This window comes from Rhipicephalus microplus, chromosome 5, assembly GCF_043290135.1.
Source record: "Rhipicephalus microplus isolate Deutch F79 chromosome 5, USDA_Rmic, whole genome shotgun sequence".
NCBI lineage: Eukaryota > Metazoa > Arthropoda > Arachnida > Ixodida > Ixodidae > Rhipicephalus > Rhipicephalus microplus.
This window is the reverse complement of record NC_134704.1, coordinates 99733160-99754451: the sequence shown is the minus strand read 5'-3', so window position 1 is coordinate 99754451 and position 21292 is coordinate 99733160. Positions and strand designations below refer to the sequence as shown.

At 49.9% G+C, this 21292-nt stretch overlaps 2 protein-coding genes across 2 annotated transcripts; both read left to right on the top strand.

Moving 5' to 3' along the window:
- The first annotated feature begins 11351 nt into the window (after window positions 1–11351).
- LOC142817331 (uncharacterized) lies at window positions 11352–13751 on the top strand. Its single transcript, XM_075894367.1, has one exon. The coding sequence runs from the start codon at window positions 11646–11648 to the stop codon at window positions 13599–13601; it is 1956 nt and encodes a 651-aa protein (XP_075750482.1). The 5' UTR covers window positions 11352–11645; the 3' UTR covers window positions 13602–13751.
- Window positions 13752–14117: 366 nt separating this feature from the next.
- LOC142817526 (uncharacterized) lies at window positions 14118–17362 on the top strand. The gene is made up of 2 exons (XM_075894555.1): window positions 14118–16905; window positions 16942–17362. The coding sequence occupies exons 1-2, from the start codon at window positions 14171–14173 to the stop codon at window positions 17294–17296; spliced, it is 3090 nt and encodes a 1029-aa protein (XP_075750670.1). The 5' UTR covers window positions 14118–14170; the 3' UTR covers window positions 17297–17362.
- The last annotated feature ends 3930 nt before the right edge of the window (window positions 17363–21292 follow it).

Genomic DNA, 21292 nt, shown 5'->3' with positions numbered 1-21292 from the left:
GAAGCGTTTGGGAATTTAAGTCACAATATCGCAATGAGTGATATATTGATAATTGGCGCTGCAAACTCTCTCACGTCAAAACCTTTATGACGCATGTGCAAGGATACACATTGTTGTACGCTGTGGTGACGTGTAGTCTCCAGCTTCAAAAATCTGATATGTCTTTGTCGGCAGTGGTGCAGCCAGCTAACGAACTGGGGTTCTTTAGCCGTTGCACGCCATGAATAAACATCAATTTGTATGCTATGCTTAACATGTAAAACCTGATACTCCAGACTATGCTCATAAATAACGAAAATTAACGTCCCAGCTTTAGAAAGTTGAATAGCATGCTTGTTTAGTCTTAGCATAAAAACACAAAGTACTTACCATTTCCGAAGGCATTTTGCACGATATAAAACAATAGCGGAGTTAACAACAGCCAGGTAAAACTTGAGACTGTGAAATAGGCTGATCTTAAAGGGATACTAAAGAGCTAGCAAACGCTTTTTCGTTAGTTCGTAAAGTACCCTTTCACAATTCTGAAAACACCACTCTGACCGCAACACGATGCTTTGTGAATGACAAAATGCGCTAAAAGAAAATGCAAGTAAAGGGGCCACCAAGAGATTCCCGCACAAAACACCCTGACCTCATAAGTTTTGAAGACGCCTACAGTGTCCCAAGTAGCTTCTAATTAATAAAATTGAAGTAAATTGTCATGTAGGAGCCATAGACCTAGCATACAAAGTTTCAGAAATTTTCACCTAGCCAATTTTGCGAAAATACGCAAAATACATTTTGAAATTTGTTATGTCACAATGGGAGATTTTGTTGCGTAATTTAAAATGAAGCTTCAATGTTGATTTCCTCCGCTAATATCAAAGTTTTGACAGTGAAGCTTATGACATTAAAAGTATTTGAGTGCAGTTTATCAATGTAAGCTAAGTCATTGTTTATAATAAGCTCACACCAAACATATAATCTGGGTCCGCTCGGCGAGGCACCGTTCCAGCGAGTTTTCCAGTCTGACTGCAGCGCCAATACACATAGCCTAGCGGAAAAAAAAAAGCAACCTTAAGACAGCTTCGGTGAAAACGCAACGCGACGCGTGCGTCTTGCACCCTGCATCTGTCGGCGGATTGTGGCAGGAATCACTTCATGGCGCCCCTTACTTCATCGGAAGGTCAAGCCGACCTCAAGAAGAGAAGACGTCGGCGCCGACGGAAATCAGGCTCTCGGTTGTCGCTGCAGGTGGCAAGGAGGACCGCAAGGAGGACCGCAAGGAGGATCGGCGTGGAAGAAAGTTCACGGAACATATTTCCACTCTGGGCCTCACTATCCTTACGGACCCTGCACACCCGACCCGTGTTGGTAATTCGGTAACTCGAGACACATGTCCAGATCTCACACTTACCAAGCACATCAAATATACAGAATGATTAAACTTGGAAACCCTCGGCAGTGACTACTGCATTTTTCTAACTACAATTCGGACATATCCCCTTACCCGTCCCCACCACCAAGCGAAACTTCTGAACTGGGACAAGTTCCGTTCGGAGTACACGACTTTGGCACCCATAGCTCAACAAGGCTATGCCTCTTGGTCCCAACACTTTGTGACATCCCTTCGCCAAACAGAATGGACGATTCAGCTCTCAGAAGCCACTGTGGCGGTGGATAACCATCTCCTGTGGTTCAGGGAGGCTCGGCATAGCCTAGTCCGCCGATGGCACCGACAAAAGCATATTCGTCAGCTCAAAATCCACATAGCATCGCTCACTCGGGAAGCAGCCGAGTACGCGGCCAAGCTCTCTGACTCCATTTGGGTTGAACGCTGCAACGATGCCTCCAAGCATATGTCAAACCGCAACACGTGGTGTTTCTTCAGGGCTCTCATCGACCCTAGCCAAACATGCACAGAAACGCAAAAGCATCTTCAACGTGCACTTCACGCTTACGCGGGTGACGCGGATGGATTGGCATAGGCGCTTAGAGATAAATATCTTTGTGGCTGGCAGGGCCCCATCCGACCAGCGTTCTCATATGCAGGCTTGGAGAACGCAGACTTAGATTATTGCTTTCAACTACATGATCTGAAAGCGGCCCTGTCCAAAATGAAGCGAGGAACGACGCCGGGTAGGGATCGAGTGACGGTTAGGCATCTAGCCAACCTCCTAGACCCAGTAAATCATCAGCTCCACGACTACTTCAATCAAATTATGTAGGGGCATGAACCATGGCCAATTGATTGGAAAACGGCTTTGGTAACGTGTATTCCCATACCAGGCAAGTCTATAAACATCGCAAATCTACGACCTATTTCCTTAACCTCGTGGGTAGGGAAGCTTATGGAAAAGATGCTTAGGGATAGGCTCTCCGTCCGTCCATCCGTCCGTCCGTCCGTCCGTCCGTCTATCTATCTATCTATCTATCTATCTATCTATCTATCTGTCTATCTATCTATCTATCTATCTATCTATCTATCTATCTATCTATCTATCTGTCTGTCTGTCTGTCTGTCTGTCTGTCTGTCTGTCTGTCTGTCTGTCTATCTATCTATCTATCTATCTATCTATCTATCTTTCTATCTATCTATCTATCTGTCTATCTATCTATCTATCTATCTATCTATCTATCTATCTATCTATCTATCTATCTATCTATCTATGACTTTTAGTTCTCCTGGCCGTTTCGATAATGGTATCGATACCAAACTTGGTATGGCATAACATGACTGTATGGACAACATATTTGTCTACTAATAACACAAAAATCTTGACATGTATGTCATGAATGTCATGATTTACCATTGACAGGCGTGCACATCTGGTTTGGCCACACTGCACGATTCCCTTAGAGTGCATAATCTCCGTTTCTGCCCTAGTTTTCGTTTTTTTCTTTATTGCCTTGCATATCAAGAGTGTTCGCATTTTATATTGCCACGAACGTAATTACAGACAGCGACGAAACGACGTCTTGCTTGCCCTCTGACCAGGACGCAAAAGCCCTCTTCTTTCTTCACTTCCCAAGGATTCCACCTACAGTTGATGGCTCATACCCATTACCTGTGACATTACTCCCTCTCCTCGAAAAGCATCGGCTCGATGCTGGTAATGAGCGTTGAGAAAAAAAATTAGAAAGAAAATATGCTACCATGGAACCCAACAACTCCGTCGTAAGAGGAAAAAAATAGGCTGGCGTCATAGAAGTACTCAATAAAGAAAGGGGTAAGTACACAAGACAATAAAAGAAACCAAAGTGACAAAAAATAGTCATTGGATGGTAAGTTAGTCCACGTTCGATGTATGACGCGAGAAATATGGCTTGAGTCTTGACACGTGCACCACATCACTTTGTGGAAACCGACGGGAACGTCTTGAGGCGCCCTCAGGGAGAACTTCATACGTAACGTCACTGAGTCGGCGCAGAACTTTGTAAGGGCCAAAGTAGCGCCGAAGCAACTTCTCAGAGTGACCACGCTGTCGGATGGGAGACCACACCTAAACTTCATCGCCTGGTTTGAAGGTAACCTCTCGGTGTGTAAGGTTGTAGCGGTGTGCGTCGGCAGTTTGGCGAGCCTGAATATGGCATCGGGCGAGTTGACGGGCCTCCTCGGCGCGTTGAGCGAACAATGCAGCGTCCGTGTTGAACGTGCTCAAGTTGTTGGGAAGGAGCATTGCGTCGAGCATTGTAGTGACCTCTCGACCATGAACTAAGCGAAATGGGGTGAAACCTGTACTCTCTTGGACTGCTGTATTATAAGCAAAAGTTACGTAAGGGAGTATATCATCCTAGTTGTTGTGATCAACGGCCACATACATTGATAGCATATCTGCAATGGTCTTGTTCAACCGTTCAGTGAGTCCATTTGTTTGGGGGTGATAACCCGTGGTTTTCCGATGTTCTGTACCACTTAGTCTCAGCACTTCTTGAAGCATCTCTGCGGTGAAAGCTGTACCACGATCAGTAATTATTACAGTTGGCGCTCCGTGACGAAGTACGATGCTGGTGACAAAGAACTGTGCGATTTCGGCTGCGGTAGCTTTGGGCAGGGCCTTTGTTTCACTGTAACGCGTTAAATAATCGGTGGCAACCACAATCCACCGGTTTCCAGACGAAGAGGTGGGAAATGAGCCGAGCAAGTCAATGCCAATTTGATGGAATGGTGTCTTCGGCGTGGCGATAGGCTGTAGTAGTCCTGCTGGTCGGACAGGTGGAGTCTTACGGCGTTGACAGTCGCGGCATGTGCGGACGTACTGCTTGACTGTCTTCGCGAGGCGGGGCCAGTAGTATGAGCGGCGAATTATTTCCAATGTGCGCGTGTAGCCAAGGTGTCTGGATGATGGTTCGTCGTGACAAGCAATTAAAATATCGTCCCGAAGCGAGGTCGGCGCAACCAGTAGGTACGTAGCCTGGGTATGGTCGAAATTTTTCTTATAGAGGACTCCATCCCTGATGCAGAACGAGGCCAGCGAACGTGCGAAGTTTCGAGGAAAGCTGCGTTTTCGGCCTTCGAGGTAGTCAATCAGCGGGCTTAGCTCCATGTCGTCGCGTTGTTGTTGCGCCAAGTCGGTTGCTGACACAGAGGAAAGGAATGTATCGTCCTCTTCAACGTCCGCGTTCGTACTTCCAATTGGTGCACGTGAAAGACAGTCAGCATCAGTGTGTTTGCGTCCTGACTTGTGAATGACTGTAACGTCAAATTCTTGCAGCCGAAGGCTCCAGCATGCTACACGACCGGAAGGGTCTTTGAGGTTGGCGAGCCAGCATAAAGAATGGTGGTCGCTAACTACCCTGAATGGTCGACCGTATAAATAAGGGCGAAACTTTGTTATAGCCCAAACAACGGCTAGGCATTCCTTTTCTGTTGCAGAGTAGTTTTTCTCTGCAGATGATAGTGTTCGACTTGCATAGGCGATCACGCGTTCTACGCCATTTTGCCATTGAACCAGTACAGCTCCAAGTCTGACGTTGCTGGCATCCGTGTGTAGCTCTGTGGCAGCGTTATCGTCAAAGTGACCGAGTACAGGTGGGGCTTGGAGATGGTTTCGTAGCGCGTCAAAGGCGTGATACTGATCATGACCCCAAACAAACGGTACGCCGTCTTTCGTAAGTTCATTTAGCGGTTCAGCGATTTTAGAAAAGCCTTTGACGAAGCGTCTGTAATATGCGCAGAGTCCCAGAAATCGGCGGAGGTCGCGCTTGTTTGTTGGGACAGGAAATGCGGCAACAGCTTTCGTTTTCTCAGGGTCTGGATGTATACCGGCGTGGCTGACGACGTGACCAAGAAATTTCAGTTCCTCGAATGCAAAGTGGCATTTCTCAGGTTTGAGAGAAAGTCCAGCTGTTCAAATCGCATGAAGAACTGCCTGTAAGCGCTGGACGTGCTGCTCAAACGTGTCTGAGAAGACGACCACATCGTCAAGGTAGACAAGACACGATTGCCATTTTAGCCTAGAAAGAACCGTGTCCATCATTCTTTGAAAAGTAGCTGGTGCCGAGCATAAGCCGAAGGGAAGGACCTTGAACTCGTAGAGTCCGTCAGGAGTAATGAAGGCGGTCTTTTCACGGTCGCGCTCATCAACAGATATTTGCCAATAGCCGCTGCGTAGATCCATGGAAGGAAAGTAACGAGCATTGCGAATGCGGTCCAGCGAGTCGTCTATTCGTGGTAAAGGATACGCGTCTTTCTTCGTGATCTTATTCAACTTTCGGTAGCCGACGCAAAATCGCAGAGTACCATCTTTTTTTTTACTAACACAACAGGGGACGCCCAGGGACTGGTCGATGGCTGGATGACATCGTCCTTGAGCATCTGCTGGACCTGTTGGCGTATAACGTCTTGTTTTTTTTGCGAGACTCTGTAGGCATGCTGTCGAATGGGTCTCTCGGTAGGCTCGGTGATGTTACGATGCTTGGCAAGCGGTGTTTGGTTAACTTTCGAAGTCGTAGCGAAGCACTCCCGAAATGAGCCGAGTAGCTTCAAAAGACGTTCCCGTTGTGCAGACGGTAGACCCTGGTTTACGTTGAGAGTGCTTGCAAATGTCATGGCGGAATCGTCGCACGACGAAAGAGCAGATAATGTTGAGGGACCAGGGGCGTCAGCAATATCCTCAAGGTATGCGATCGCAGTGTGTTTGGTAAGATGGCGATACTCCTCGCTGAAATTCGGTAAGATGGCGATACTCCTCGCTTGCCAAGGGGTAGTTACCTTCCTCAGTTGGGATGCTAGGGTGCTGCTCATAACCGAATAATCGGCGCCGGTGTCGACGAGAGCAGTGACGACGTGATTATCCACGTGTACGGTGATGTCGGCGGAAACAGTCTTATGACTTTTGGAAACGACTGGAAAGTCAGAACGGTCTTCGTCGGGTCTTTGCGTCGAAGGAGGCTCTTTGACAGTTCGTTGGAACGCGGCTTCACCCCCAGAAGCCGCGGTTTATAGTTTCCCCTGTGGGGACTCGGTGACCGGCCTCTGAAAGGAGCATAAGATGACGAGGGAATGGTAGGTGACGTGGGGCGGCGAGGTGATGGTGATCGTGATTGGGGGCGTTGACCAAGGCGAGGAGCTTGCTGGCCCGTAAGGTACGCTTCGATGTCGCGAGGACGCTCACCATAACGCGGGCGCCGAGCATCAGGGTGAAAGCCACGGAGACCAAGCTGGCGGTACTGGCAGTTACGATAGACGGGACCCGCTTCGCCACAGTGGTAGCAGAGTGGACGGTTATCGTACGTACGCCACACGCTGGCCTTTGTGGCGTTCTGCCGCGATCCAGACGGACGATAAGTTGGTGCACTCGGAAACCTTGAGGCGGGTGGCGGAGTCGAAGAGGTGCCCTGGAATCGATGGCTAGCCTGATCCATTCTCCCCATGGTGGGATCAGGGCCATGTGGTGCAGGGGATCGAAGAGCCGCCGCATAAGTCAGCACAGGGGCCTCAGGCCTTGTTGGCGCGAGTGGGGTGACCGCCTGTCGGATCTCATTTCGGATTAAGTCTGTGAGATCACTTACAGGTGGTTGGGGTCCCGCTGCTTGGAGTTGGCGCAGCTCGTCCCGCACGACGCTTCTTATGAACTCAGCGAGGGCATGCCTCTCGCTGTCAGCCCCGATAAAGCATGCAGCAGGGGTCACGTCGTGGCGTTCATACTGTGACGACCTATACTGGAGAGTACGCTCCATTGTGGTTGCCTCATTTATGAACTCTGCCACAGTCGTCGGTGGATTGCGCACGAGTCCGGCGAAGAGCTGCTCTTTTACCCCACGCATTAAATGCCGCACCTTCTTTTCCTCAGACATTACAGGGTCAGCACGCTTGAAGAGTCGAAGCATGTCCTCGACAAACATCGAAACTCTCTCGTTGGGTCGTTGGTTCCGAGACGAGATTGCCTGCTCCGCTCTCTCTTTCCTTTCAGTGCTGCGGTACGCATCACGAAACTGTCGGCTGAACTCATGCCACGTCGCAAAGGAACCCTCATGATTCTCGTACCACGTTTTGGCAGAGTCTTCTAACGCAAAGTTAACTCTCCACAGCTTGCGAGCTTCATCCCATTCGTTGATGTTGGCAACTCGATTGAAGTGATCAAGCCAGTCGTCAACATATTCATAAATGTCTCCGTGAAATGAGCGTGGTGTTTGCGGCGCATGAAAAACACGCGGGAGAAAAGAATAGGCGTCGTTGGTTTGACTCGCCTGGTTGTTAGTTGAAGTTGTCATCTCACCTTGAGAGAGGGAACGGTACTCGGGAGATAGTCCTCGCAGGCGGCGACTGCTTCTTGCCGTGGGAGCTGTAGCTGTCTCCAAGTAGCTCAGTGTGTCGGCTGAAAATCTGCAGCCGAGGCGCATTTACCCAGCACCTCCACCAGTGCCACGAACGTAATTACAGACAGCGACGAAACGACGTCTTGCTTGCCCTCAGACCAGGACGCAAAAGCCCTCTTCTTTCTTCACTTCCCAAGGATTCCACCTACAGTTGATGGCTCATACCCATTACCTGTGACAATATATTTACATATTGGTTCAAATTCAAGTCCATTACAAAATACACCAACAGCATTTAATGAGGTACCATCAGCTCTTGACTGACTATTAATCAATACTTGGGCATTCGTAACAATCGCTCAATGTGCCCAATCTAGTCTGGCACATCCTCTTGGCCTTTCAGCATTTCATGAAAATGACACACAGATTCGCAAAAATATTGGCGCACAGCTAGCACTTCTACATTCGCGTTTTCAAAGGCACATCGGGTTTTCCATATACTGTGCAGGCCCAGAAGCATGATGAGATGATAAGGTACACCTGCCTCGTTTTTAACCGAAAGAAAACGGATGCCATGTGGACTTAACGGTAATTCTTTTTTCAAGGTTCTTTGCAGTATGTCCCAAAAAAAAACACCGCTTCAGCACTCTATAAACACGTGTTCAATTGTTTCCGGTTTATTACACAAGTGACAGTTTGTGCTCCTTGGCACGAATATTCCCCTATCCTGCAACCACGTTTTAACTGGTAAGGTATCAGCATGCAATTTAAAGAAAAAAGTTTTGACCCCTGCTGCTTCAAGCATTCTTTTAACACGTTTCAGAACATCCTGACCTGGGCCTGCACAATATAGCTGATGGTACAATGGTACAGGCAGTAAAACATCGACAAGGTCTTTATACAATTTTGTACGTGGTACTTCAGTCAGATACTCTAACAAAAATCTCACTGACAAAAAGTGGAAAGACGAAACAACTTCCTTTAAATACCCTTGCATTGGTCCTTGCATATTTGATGATGGTACGAGAAATCCTGTCAGCACTCTAGATAACCTTAGTTGTATAACAGTTCTCAAAAAGGGGTCATCTACATCACGCAGAAAAAGGAAACGATTGACAAGTTGTCTAATGTACAAATGAACTAATCCAAGCCCGCCATCTCTAACTTTTATGAACAGGTTTGTGCAGCTTGATCTTTCCCATACAGAGCTCCATATGAAGATTGCAAACACTCTGTGTATTTTCTGAACACTTGTTCTATTGCAGTGCAAAACCTGCATTACGTACCACAGCTTGCTCACCATAAAGAAGTTGCACGTTGTGGCCTGTGCGAATATTGAAATACCTCAACCTTTTCATTTTTCTACATCATTGCGCAATGCGTGTGTTTCTTTTTTCCAATACGGTTCACTGTCGTGATAGAACTCCAGCCGCACTCCTAAATACTTCCTTGGTGTTTCCTGCCATTTAATGTTTAGAAATACTCTTGGCGTGACGTCCCATTCCCCATGCCAGAAGCCAAGGCACTTATCCCAGTTCACGGCACTACCATTCGCCTGGCAAAACGTTTTCACGGCATTTACAGCATGCATTATGCTCTCATAATTTGTACAGATAACTGCAATGTCGTCTGCGTATGCAAGGAGGCTAACCTCAGCTTCATGCAATTTAAAGCCGCTTATTGCAGTGTTATTTGCTACACTTAAACAGAAAGTTTCAATAAAAATAGCAAAATGCAGGGGTGATAGTGGGCACCCCTGTCTCGCTGACCGCAGGACAGGTATACGCTCACCCGCAGTTTTATTTATTGCCAATCTCGTCGTGCAGCCTGTGTAAGCCATGCGCACTCCGTCGCTAATCAAACTCCCTACGTTAATGTGCTCAAGTAATGAAAGGAGCAAGCCGTGCGGCACGCGATCAAATGCCTTTTCGAGGTCAGTTTGAAGCATGGCTACAGTGAGATGCATAGCGTCACAACTTTCTAAGATTGACCGTGCTATGTTTATGTTGGTCATCATTTTTCTTCCCTTTATGCCACAAGTTTGGTGGGACCCAATCAGTTTTGTCAAACTGTCTGGAGTCTTCTGGCCAATATTTTCATCAATATTGTATAGTCAACATTAGTTAGGCTAACTTGTCTATATGCAGTAACACTTCTTAACTTCGCGGGATCTTCTGTTTTAGGTATTAAGACCGTGTGGGCTGACAAAAACGATGGTGGAAGTTGTTCACATTTAAAAGCCTCGTTAAATACCTCCCCCAAAATAGGTGAAATTACGTGTTTGAATTCCTTGTACACTATAGCACTGAGACCATCTGGTCCTGGAGACTTACCATTGTTTAACTTATCAATTGCTTTTTCAACTTCTCGCTCTGTTATAAGCAATTCCAACATCTCCTTCCTTTCATCATCAAGTCTTGGCAATAATGAATGAAATCGCTATTTAAACGATCTGCGTGTACACTGGATGGTGTGAATAACTCTTTGTAATATTCGAAAAACGCACCGGATATTGCATCTTTCGTGTGGCACCTTGTTCCTTTATATTCTATTTCTATTATTTCACTTTTACAGGCATGTCGCTTCTCATCTCCAAGAGCTCGTTTTGTTGGCATTTCTCCCGATACCAAGTTTTCTGCTCGAGCTCGGATCAATGCTCCACGATAACGTTCTTGGGCTATCAACTCTAGCTTGTGTTTAGTTATGTTTATCTCCTCGGAAAATGTTCCGGCCTGAGTACATTCTTCCGCTACTAACTGTTGCAAGTTTTCACGCAAGTGCACTTCAAGTTCTTTTTCAGCATGCCTCAGGATACTGGCTCTCTCAAGTGCTTTCAGTTTAATGGTCTGTTTAAATATTTCCCACTTATGTCCCCAGGATTCAAGTGTTCTATTTGCTAAGTCTTCTATGGCCTGTAGAAAAATGTGATTAAACTCTTCATGCTTTAATAGCTTTACAATAAAGTTCCAGAGGTCCCAAGAGAAATGTTTGTTATTCCTTTTATGTTTACCCACTGAGAATGAAACCAAATATTGATCACTAAACGTAACAGGTGTAACTCTGTAATCATGGCACGAAGGAATGATTACGGAAGACACGTATACTCTGCCCAGTCTAGCATGATTGGAACACTGAAAGTGGGTAAACGTAGCCCCCTTTCCACTGCAAAGACATTCCCTTACGTCCTCTAGCTGAGCCTTCGCCAACATATTGATTAGAACGACAGTGCTTGAATTTCTGTATGGCCTGGAACTTGATTTATCTATACTCGAACAAACGCAGTTGAAATCACCGGCCAAAAGTAGTTTACGTTCACATTACAAATACACATCAAGTTTTTCAAAAAACTCCTTTCGATCTTGAATCACAGTGGGTGCGTACAAACAGATTACTCTCCATTTTTCTCTTGGTAAGGATAAAACACATATAATAAAACGACCCGCTTCGCAGGTAGTTACGGACTCCACTTTCGCATTGAGGCTCTGCCGAATTAACAAGAGACAGCCTGCAGACGTATCCACTGCGTGACAAACGCACACATCGAACAGTCTCGTGAAAGGCTGCACCATTCGCTCAGCGTGCTCTGCACTCTCTAGGGTGGCGCTCCGGTCACCGAGCTGAGCAGACGTGCTCCGAATGAGCTCCGCAGTTTTCGCTAATTGTGCCGCCTTAACTGCTTCCAATCGATTGTATATCATCACTACTGTGTCCGTGAACATCCCTGGACTCGATTGATGCTATTTTTGGTCCGGCCAATCGGACTTTTCGTCAATTTTTGACGTTTTCTTCACTTGTGCGACGCTGGGCCTAGCGGACCACGCCTAGGCTTAGCGCGAGTACGGCGGGGACGCGCAACTGCGTCGGCCGCCCGGCCCGGCTCAACGCTCGACTCCTCATCGCCGAAGATGGCCTCGGCCTCATCGCAGCTCAACGCCGTTTCCCACAACCGTTTCGCGGCCCTTGCTACGGAAGACATGGACTTTTGTGCTGGCGGCAACGACACTACGACCACCGACACGATCAACGACCAAGAGGTGCTACGCAGCACCGGCCGCACCGCAGTCGCGCTGCGCGGCAACGACTTACACCCAAGCGACATCGCGGGATGGAAAATCTCCGGAAAACAAGTAAGCCAACGACTTAATAAGCCCCAGCTTAACGAAGTTACCCAAAGCAACAAGCCAACTCCGCAATTTAGTGAAGCTCAAGCAAAACGCATGGTAGCGAGAATTACTAAAGCGTCCCGCATGCCGCTGAATTTGACGCGGGAAGAGCAGAAGGTTGTAATACGACCGAGAGGAGGGCTATTCCTAGCAAAACTGGAAGCTGACATCGTAATGTCCGCAGTCATAACGGCAGCCAACGTTCCCAAGACCGCAGCGAAAGCAGATACGATCTGTATTAATCCCACGCAGAACATCATCGTGATCAGCACGCCCGATGAAGAACGAGCACGTTACTACGCAAGCGTACGCTCTCTGTACATTGGGGGCCGTAGCTACGAAACGCATGCCTACTGCACCGCGCCTCACGGCACAGTGAAAGGAGTAATCCGTGGCATCGCAGTAGAGAACACTGCCGAAGATCTGCACGAGAATATCGTTAACCAAGCAAACCCGCAGGCCCTCGAAGCACACAGGATTGGAAACACTACCTCGATCGTCATTTTGTTCGCAGGAACAAAGGTTCCCAACTACATAAAGTATGGCTCCATTATAGTAAAGTATGGATTATACAGACAACACCACAACGTATGCAAGACATGCGGCAAAATCGGCCATCGAGCCGATGTAAGCCCCACGCCGGAAACCAAGATCTGCTTTGCGTGTGGCGCGCCTAACCCGACGGCAGACCACGCGGCGCGGTGCAAGCCACGTTGCAAACTGTGTAACGGAGCCCACGCCACGGGCACGGAAGGCTGTACGAACAAGTACAAGGTGCCCTTCGTAGTTACTCAGCGCAGATGGGAGCGCAGAAACGCGGCGTCAGCGTTTTCGTCGCAAGACTTCCCGCAGCTGCCACCGCAACAACAGAACGAAGCGCATCTATCAAAGAGAGGACGCAGCCGCTCGAGGAAGCGGGACAAAAGCAGGAGACAATCGGCGAGCCGCGGCAGAAGCACCGACGGCAAGCGCAGCGAAAACATGAATTACAACCGCAACCAGCAGCGACCGGGCAATGTGATAAATGGGGCCCAAGCAATCAACCCGCAAGCGGCGAACCGCAATCCGCTCAACCACGTAGCTGAAGCAAAGGACAACACCATCCAGTCACTACGCAATGAAAATGAGCAGCTCAAGCGATGCATCGCTGAACAGAGAGCTCAAATGCAAGAGATGAACGCTAAGTTGAACCAACTCATCAACGCACAGCAGCAGCAGCAGCAACAACAGGTGACTCCGCCACCGCCACTGTCGCCACCGCAGAGTCAACCAAGACCCCCGACGCCAAAGGAAAACAACACAAACTCAGCCATGGAGGTACAAGTCCCAGTTACTACGGAAGCTAACAGCGCAGAACACGAAACGATCGACGTTGCTAGGACAAGCGAACCGGCACCCAAGAAGCGAGCGCTCGAATACGCACGTGAACGAAGAGTCAACGCTAGGCTGGACAGCCTAGAAGAACGTCAAGATCAACTAGAACAGACCATGAAAGCCAACTACGAAACCCTGAGCCAAGGCATCAAAGCTACTAACGATCGCCTCGATGCTACCAACGCACGCCTCGACACATTGGTGACACCCGTACATGGCATGCAGTCTACCATACAAGGAATACAGACTAAGTTGGATGCACTAATACACGCGCTGACGGCGTCAGGACTAATCCCCCAACAGGCCTTCACCCAACCGCAATAATGGACGGGACAACGGCAACAGGCACCGCTAACCACAGAAACAGAGCACAGACACAACAGCATCATCTCCTCATATGGCAATGGAATCCCAACGGCATACAGGGGAGAAAAGCATCGTTACAACACTACATAAAACAAAGCACCAAGAGACCCGACGTTATAATACTACAAGAGACGCACAGTGAAACCCCACCGACGTTACCGGAGTACAGATCCTTTGCGAAGCCCCCCAGCGCACGAACAGTTGGTAAAGGCGCAGGGCAGGGGGTCTGCACCTTGGTAAAGAAGAATCTAACTTCAACAGATCACGAGCTGCTACCCAACGGTGCCATCGAGCACAGCATGGTTGAAATCGTCACAGGGAAGCGCAAGCGCCGTGAAAGCACCTTTATAATCAACGTGTACAGCAATCCGAAGCACTTCCAGCAAAAATTCCGCACCCTTGTGCACAAAGCGCAACAGCTCGCGGGCTCCAACGTAACCCTACTGTGTGGAGACTTCAACGCTCAACATACGGCATGGGGGTATCTATACACGACGGCGAAGGGCCACAGTCTCTACGACGAAACAATGGACGCAGGTTACCAATTGCTAAACGACCCCAACGCACCTACGAGAAACGAAACGTCGTCGCAGCGAGACACAAACCCGGACCTCGCTTTCATAAGCACGGCCTCAGCACTGCGTGGAGTCACGTGGCGGAACACCGGGGAGACGTTGGGAAGTGACCACTGCATACTCGAAATTACAATACCCATCGCAGAGAACACGCAAAGAGCACAGCAACAGCAAATCATCGACTGGCACGAGTACAGAAAGAAATTAGAAGACAACGTTACGGAAACCATTGAAAACACAGAAGCATGGACCAACATGTTGAACGCCACGACCAAAGACGCCACTCAGACGGTAGAAGCGGAGCCGGAGGCTACGATGCTGGACAGCAGACTAGCGCACCTCATGGAAGCCCGCAACTCGCTGATACGGCGCTGGAAACGTCAACGCCACAACAGAAAGCTACGCAAACGTATAGCACAAATAAACAGAGACATCGAGCATCACAGCGCAGTCCTCTGCAGACAGCAGTGGCACGCGGTGTGTCAAGAAGCGGACGGTCAACTACACAAAGGCAAGACGTGGCGCCTGCTACGCCACTTGCTCAACGATCAGACAACCAAGGGAGCTCAGCATTACATGCTGAACAAGACAATTCACAAAGCCGTCAAAGAAATGGGAGAGGCTGAGGTGCAACGACGCCTGGACGCCAAGTATCTCCCCGTAACGCCAACGCGCCCACTCCCCAGCTACGAAGGGGCAACCAACGAGAAACTAGATGCCGACATCGAAGAATGGGAAGTGCGAGCGGTTCTACAAACAATCAACTGTAAATCAGCATCCGGACCGGACCACGTCACCAACAAGGCATTGAGGAACTTGAACGACACGGCAATCGAAGCCCTCACCAAGTACTACAACCAGTGCTGGCGGACGGGCAAGCTACCGCAACAATGGAAGACCGCGAAAACGATCCTGATCCCCAAACCGGGCAAACCACCCAGCATAGACAACCTGAGACCCATCTCTCTAACGTCGTGCGTGGGCAAGGTGCTTGAACACGTCCTACTGAACAGATGGCAACGTTATTTGGAAGAATCCAACATATATCCACATACAATGCTGGGGTTCCGGGCCAAACTGTGTACCCAGGACTCCATGCTGTTGCTCAAGAACGAAATCGTGGACAGACACTTTCCCACGTTGGATAACAGAGCGGTGCTCGGACTGGATCTCCAGGGAGCATTCGACAACGTACACCACTCGGCCGTCCTTCGGCAGGTGTCCCACTTCAACATGGGGGAGAGGACGTTCGCTTACGTCAAAGATTTCCTGACCAACCGCACCACGCGGCTTGTGGCAGGAGAACTACAACTACCGCTCAAGCAGCTGGGGAGCACGGGGACACCACAGGGCTCGGTGATCTCCCCTCTGTTGTTCAACCTTGTCATGATAGGCGTTGCAAGAAGATTGGAACGCGTTAGAAACATCAAGTACACGATCTACGCGGACGACATCACGCTGTGGTCAACGGGAGGAAGCGACAGCCAGATCGAGGCAGCCCTCCAAGAAGCCGTCGCCGCCGTAGAAGAATACCTACGACCCACCGGACTCAAATGTTCACCAACCAAGTCGGAACTGCTAGTGATCTCACCGCGAAGTGCGCGACGCCCGACAACGCAGAACATCAACGTTGTAACCCAAGACGGAACGCCGATACCGCACGTGCAGACACTCAGAGTTTTGGGGCTGCACCTCCAGGACTTGAACCGCAACAACGTGACGGTACAGAAGCTCCACGCAAAGCTCTCGCTGGCAACCCGCCTACTCAAGAAGGTGGCCACGCGGTACCAGGGCATGCGAGAAGACAGTCTACTACGACTCACCCAGTCGTTTGCAGTCAGCCACATCTCTTACGTAGCGTCGTTCCACAATTGGAAAGCGGCGGAGAAGATAAAGATTGACGCGATGATCAGAAAGGCGTACAAGACGGCCCTGGGCTTATACCCCCACACCAACACAAAACGCATGCTCGCGTTGGGCGTTCACAACACGCTGGAAGAAATCGCCGAAGCCCAGCGAACGGCGCAGTATCACCGCCTGTCCCAGACCAGGACGGGAAGAACGATACTACAGCGCATCGGAATCAACTCGCCAGCGATGACTCCGGAGGTAGCAAAGCAGCTACCCCGAGACGTTCTCCAAAGACTGAAGGTTCCACCCTTACCGAAGCACATGCATCCACAAGAGCACCAAGAAAGAAGAACGGCGAGAGCCAAGGCCCTCACAAAAGGTCACGCCAACGATCCGCGCGCGTACTACGTGGACGTGGCGAAGTATCCCCACCAGCCAAATACGTACGCAGCAGCAGTCATCGCAGCAGACACTGGAGTACTCACAACGTCGGGAAGCATACGGTGCAAGTCGCCCACGCAAGCCGAAGAGTTTGCAATCGCACTGGCACTAGCGATCCCGGATTGCCGCACGGTCCTCAGCGACTCGAAGACGGCAATAGCCAACTTTGCTACAAACAACGTCCATGGAACCACTGCAAGAGTATGTTCAACTATAGCAAGACCGGAAACCAACATTACCGTCAAGTGGTTCCCTGCGCACGCCGGGGAGCTGGACGTGGGCCCGAACCGCAACGAGGAGGCAGATACGGAGGCACACGCGCTAACTAGCCGCGGGTCTCTGTCAACGCATTCCTCGGAGCCGCAACGACCCGATGCCGAAGACGGAGAGTATTTCATAACAACCTAGGCCGACGTTCAGCAATGGTACAGAACGAGCAGACGCCTCTACCCACCGCCTCACCGAGACCTACAACGCAGAGAAGCAGCCACACTACGGCAGCTGCAAGTACAAGCAATATGGACCCCCGTCTGGGCAAAGCTCGTTTGCCCGGAGGTTTACACCACTGATGTATGCCAACACTGCAAGAAGGCGCGAGCCACCCAGAGACACCTCCTTTGGGACTGTGCACCACCGCCGGGTAACCACGAAGTAATGCCAACTGCCATAAGCAGCAAAATTATCAGCCGAGAGCCAGGCAATCAAAGAGACGTGGTCCAGCACGTGCTTAGCATCCTGGAACGCCAGCGGCCGAAAGCGGCGCCCCCACGGGTTTTACGCAAGTAGGTTGCTGCTCCGGGACGTCCGAGCACGCTAGTGTCTCGCTTTAATCCCCCTACCCCTTCCCCCTTTATGCCGGATCGTCAATAAAGTTGTTTCACTCACTCACTGCACTCTCTACTTTAGTTTCCTGTACAGCGACGATGGCTAGATCTTGTTCTATATTCAGGCGGTAAAGCTGGTTTTGCCGCCGTTTGGCAGAAAGCCCACGTACACTTAGGGTCGCCAATCTAGTTGTCCCCATCGTGATGAGAAAAAGCCGAGCGAACGACGCTTACCTTACCAACACCTAACCCACTGTCTGGCCGACGCTCAAGGCGTCGTCCCATCGCCGCCGCGTGAAAGCGACGACGAACACAGGCGGCCAGCACCCCGAGACTTTTTGGAGCCAGTCACTCACCACTGCCCTTGATCTTCCTGGGTCAGACGCTGCTGGGACGCCGCGTCTCCCTCATTTAGGCGTCGCTTAAATGGCGTAGTTTCGACTATATCCATGTGCGAACTAGCGTCGGACCCGATGACTGGTTCAGGCTTGTGTTGGGTTTCCGTCTGAGTCGAACGCTGTAGCGTTGGAGTGCACATAGCCGTATTTTCATCTGTGTCATGCTTAAGTATCTCCACCTCTTTTTCGCTGGTCGCCACTGCATGAGACGCCTCCACTCCTGCCTTCGACTCCGCGGCCCTCTCTGCTTCCTCTTCATCAATCAGCAATTCAGCGTGGTCGGCATTTGTTGCTCGACTTGCTACACTGGCGTAGGAACGAATACATTCCGCCTGCTCATGCCCAAAAGCGCGACATCCAGCGCACCTGGGTCCCCTGAAGTCGCGTCGAATGTGTCCAGTGTTCTGACAACACAGGCACAGCGGCGATCTTCCTGGCACGACCACCAGTGCCGTGCCGCTCCCGAGACGCATCTGCTGGGGTATGCGATCCGTAGTAACGCCTCCTTTAAGTAATAGACGAACGAATCTTGTGGTTGACTCAACTCCTTCGAAGTCTTCGTCTCTCTACTTGTCGCTGATAACTTTTTTCACTTCACCGTACTCCCGGAAAGCACGCCGTACAGTCTCTGCGTTGACGTCAAAGGCTACCCAATGCAACTTGAGACGCACCTCTGGCCTCTCTGGGTCGACGACGACGCAGGGTCGGTCTTTCACGGAGAGTAGGCCAGCGTCCAGAAGTGTCTTCTTGGCCTCATCTGTCTTCATGTTAAAAAGCCAGACGTGCGACTTCTGACACGCTCCTATGCCGCTCACCTCTTGAATGATGCCTTGTTCCTTGAGCGGCTTTCGGAAGTCATTAATCCCGTACGGACGCGCTGCAATGTCACAGTGCAGAACCAACGTGCGTCTGAGTCCTTCTCCTGAGGGCAGTGGTGGCAGAATTAAACGGTAGTCCTTGGAAAGTGATGTGCAAGAGAAACAACGGCCAGCGTCGGCCGCTGTAACAGCTCTTGACGAGCCTGCCATCCTGCGTCCGCACGCGTCGGTGACCAGAAGCAGAATGTCTGCCCTAGTTTTCGTGTGGTGATAATAATGGCCATCGTGGGCGTGCCAACCGCTTTTGATGATAACACTCGCAATTCCTTGCTTTTACTTCAGCGTCGCAGTGTAATCAACGTGTGGGCAAGATAAAACAAAAAGAGAAAGATAATCGGTTTGCGGTTGATTTTCGAACGATTGTCACATCTCGTTCGCCAGCGCTGCTTTACTAACACCCTTCTTACAGAGACCGACCGGAAAAGGCTTCCCTTTACATGGAAATGCCGAGCGTTTCTTTGGAAGAAAGAGCGCAATTGTTTCGCTTTACCGGCACAAAGCGAAACTGCGTGAAATTTTCAGCATTGTGAACCGAACTTTGTCTACTATACATAGAATTTGCCAGGCCTTCCGTGATGACAAACCGGGCTACAGTCCTCGCCTTCGGCTGCAGTAGTCACTCTCTGTATTTTTTATTTTGCTCCTTTCAAATAGCATTACCATACCTGGAACACAAGCGGAAATATTGCACTATAGACATCTATAGGGGGATCCCGCAGTGCTGCCACACCGGATGTGGAGGCCTGTCTGTGTCAATGACTAATGAACGGCGCGCACTAAGCCATTGATAAGGCTTGCGCCACGCGCTTCACTGTTTATTGCCAGTAGTACAGTGCAAGCTGTTATGTACAGCGACAATAACTCTTTAGAAAAAAATGTTTAATGATTTCGAGTACTTCGCACTCAACTATGGGAGAGCAGTGAGCTGTACCGCAAAAATGTCCACCCTTAACGGTACCCTTAACGGCACTAAACTCTGCATGTTTAAAAAAAAATTGGTGAATGAGTTAGAGTACTTGGTACTCTACTATGGGAGAGCACTAGGCCATCCCGTGGGCCTCTGATACACAAAGCGCTCAGAAAAAAACTGGTAAACAATTTAGTGTACCTGGTACCCTACTGTGGGAGAGCACTAGGCCGTCCTGTTGCTGGACTTGAGACCTAAGAAATACAATACACTACTGTACAGTATCCTGACCGTAGTACTTCGCACTACTGTTGGAGCCGATGAGTCAGTATTCCAATTCATGCCTCCTATCTTTAGCACCACGAAAAGCACAGGCTATTTCCGCATCTTACTAAAGTTACTTACTTACGTACTAGTATCTCACGCTCTTGAGAAAGTGTGAGACTGTTCTTAACAAAGCACATGCTGTCTTATAATCGACGATAGCAAAGTAGGGTATAGATGGCCTGCGCCAAGTAATTACTTGCTAGCAGTATGGCAAACCTCAACTTAATCCTCCTTGTCGCAACTACTGTGGCCGCTACATAAAAGAAGTAGGTATTCCAAATATTTGTGAAGAGTGACCACAAGTGAGCATGGTGAAGCTAGGCGAACCTTCCAACGGCGAGGCGTCCCGCTTGAGTTCGGCTGCACCTATTGAAGCGATAGCTACATTGGCCGTATTCGCACTGTTTAGGTGCGGCTGTAGGCCGCACTGCGAGCTGAGCCGTTGTCTCGAATGTTGCAACCGCAGCAGTTGGCAGCGCTGCTTGCTGCGCCATCTGGCATAACATAAGAATAGAAGCCGGTTAAACCACATCGCAACAGAAAATGAGCTGGCGTTGCATCGCAGCGTGGTGGGATTCATCGGCAGATATGGGAAGTGAGTCGGAGATACTGAAAGAAGCCGGACGTATTTTTTGGAAAGAAATCAAAAGGGTGCCACGAGCGGAGGACACAGCGAAAGAAGGAGCTGCACGCCTCTAAAAGCCCAATTGTACAGAGAACCAAGCTAAACAGCAAGATTAACCGCATCTCTCGATACGCACACCCAGGCATAACTGAGTTAAGCCACGCCCACTTTTATTCTGGTATACGCAATAGCTTCACCTGCGCGATCGCCGTCCGTAGCATGGGGCTGACGGTGATGTACATACTCGCACTTCTGTGGGCGCCGACGTTCCTCGTATGTTACTGCTCCTCAGTAACATACGAGGAACGTTCGGTCTCACGAGCCCTTCGCAGCGCCGCCTTGTCTTCCAACGTCGGCGAAACCACCGCGGTACCGTCACCTCCAACGACGGGTGCAGTGCTGGCATTCGGTTGTATTGCATTCGTTGTTGATGGTAGCGTTGTCTCCGGGACATCCATCGCACGACCCGATCTCGACGGGAGACTGAGAGAGAAGGCGGGCGTGCGAGAGAGAGGGGAGCGCGCGCAGATGTGGTGAGCGAGGAGAGCGGAGGAGCGAGTGAAGAGGGAGGGGGTATAAGGCGCGTTATTGACACCGATATCAGCGTCGCGTTCGTGGCTTATTCGGTAGAGCGTCGCGCTGCGGCCCGCCAAGTCCTCTTTCTTTAAAGATAGAGAGGAGACTACGGACGCCGCCGACGGCGGTGGATGGTTTGGGGTCGCTTATAAGTGTATTCACACTTAAAATGGGAAGTAGATACGAAGCGCAAGCCGTAAGAAAGCAAAAGCCGAATTCTCCGCCTCTCATTTCCCATTAGCAGCCA

Bases quoted from the DNA above. Each gene is read 5' to 3' on its own strand.
- LOC142817526 (XM_075894555.1), top strand. From the start codon at position 14,171: ATGGACGCAGGTTACCAATTGCTAAACGACCCCAACGCACCTACGAGA. The intron at 16,906-16,941 runs CATAACAACCTA...GCAATGGTACAG, and splicing joins GCCGAAGACGGAGAGTATTT to AACGAGCAGACGCCTCTACC.
- LOC142817331 (XM_075894367.1), top strand. From the start codon at position 11,646: ATGGCCTCGGCCTCATCGCAGCTCAACGCCGTTTCCCACAACCGTTTC.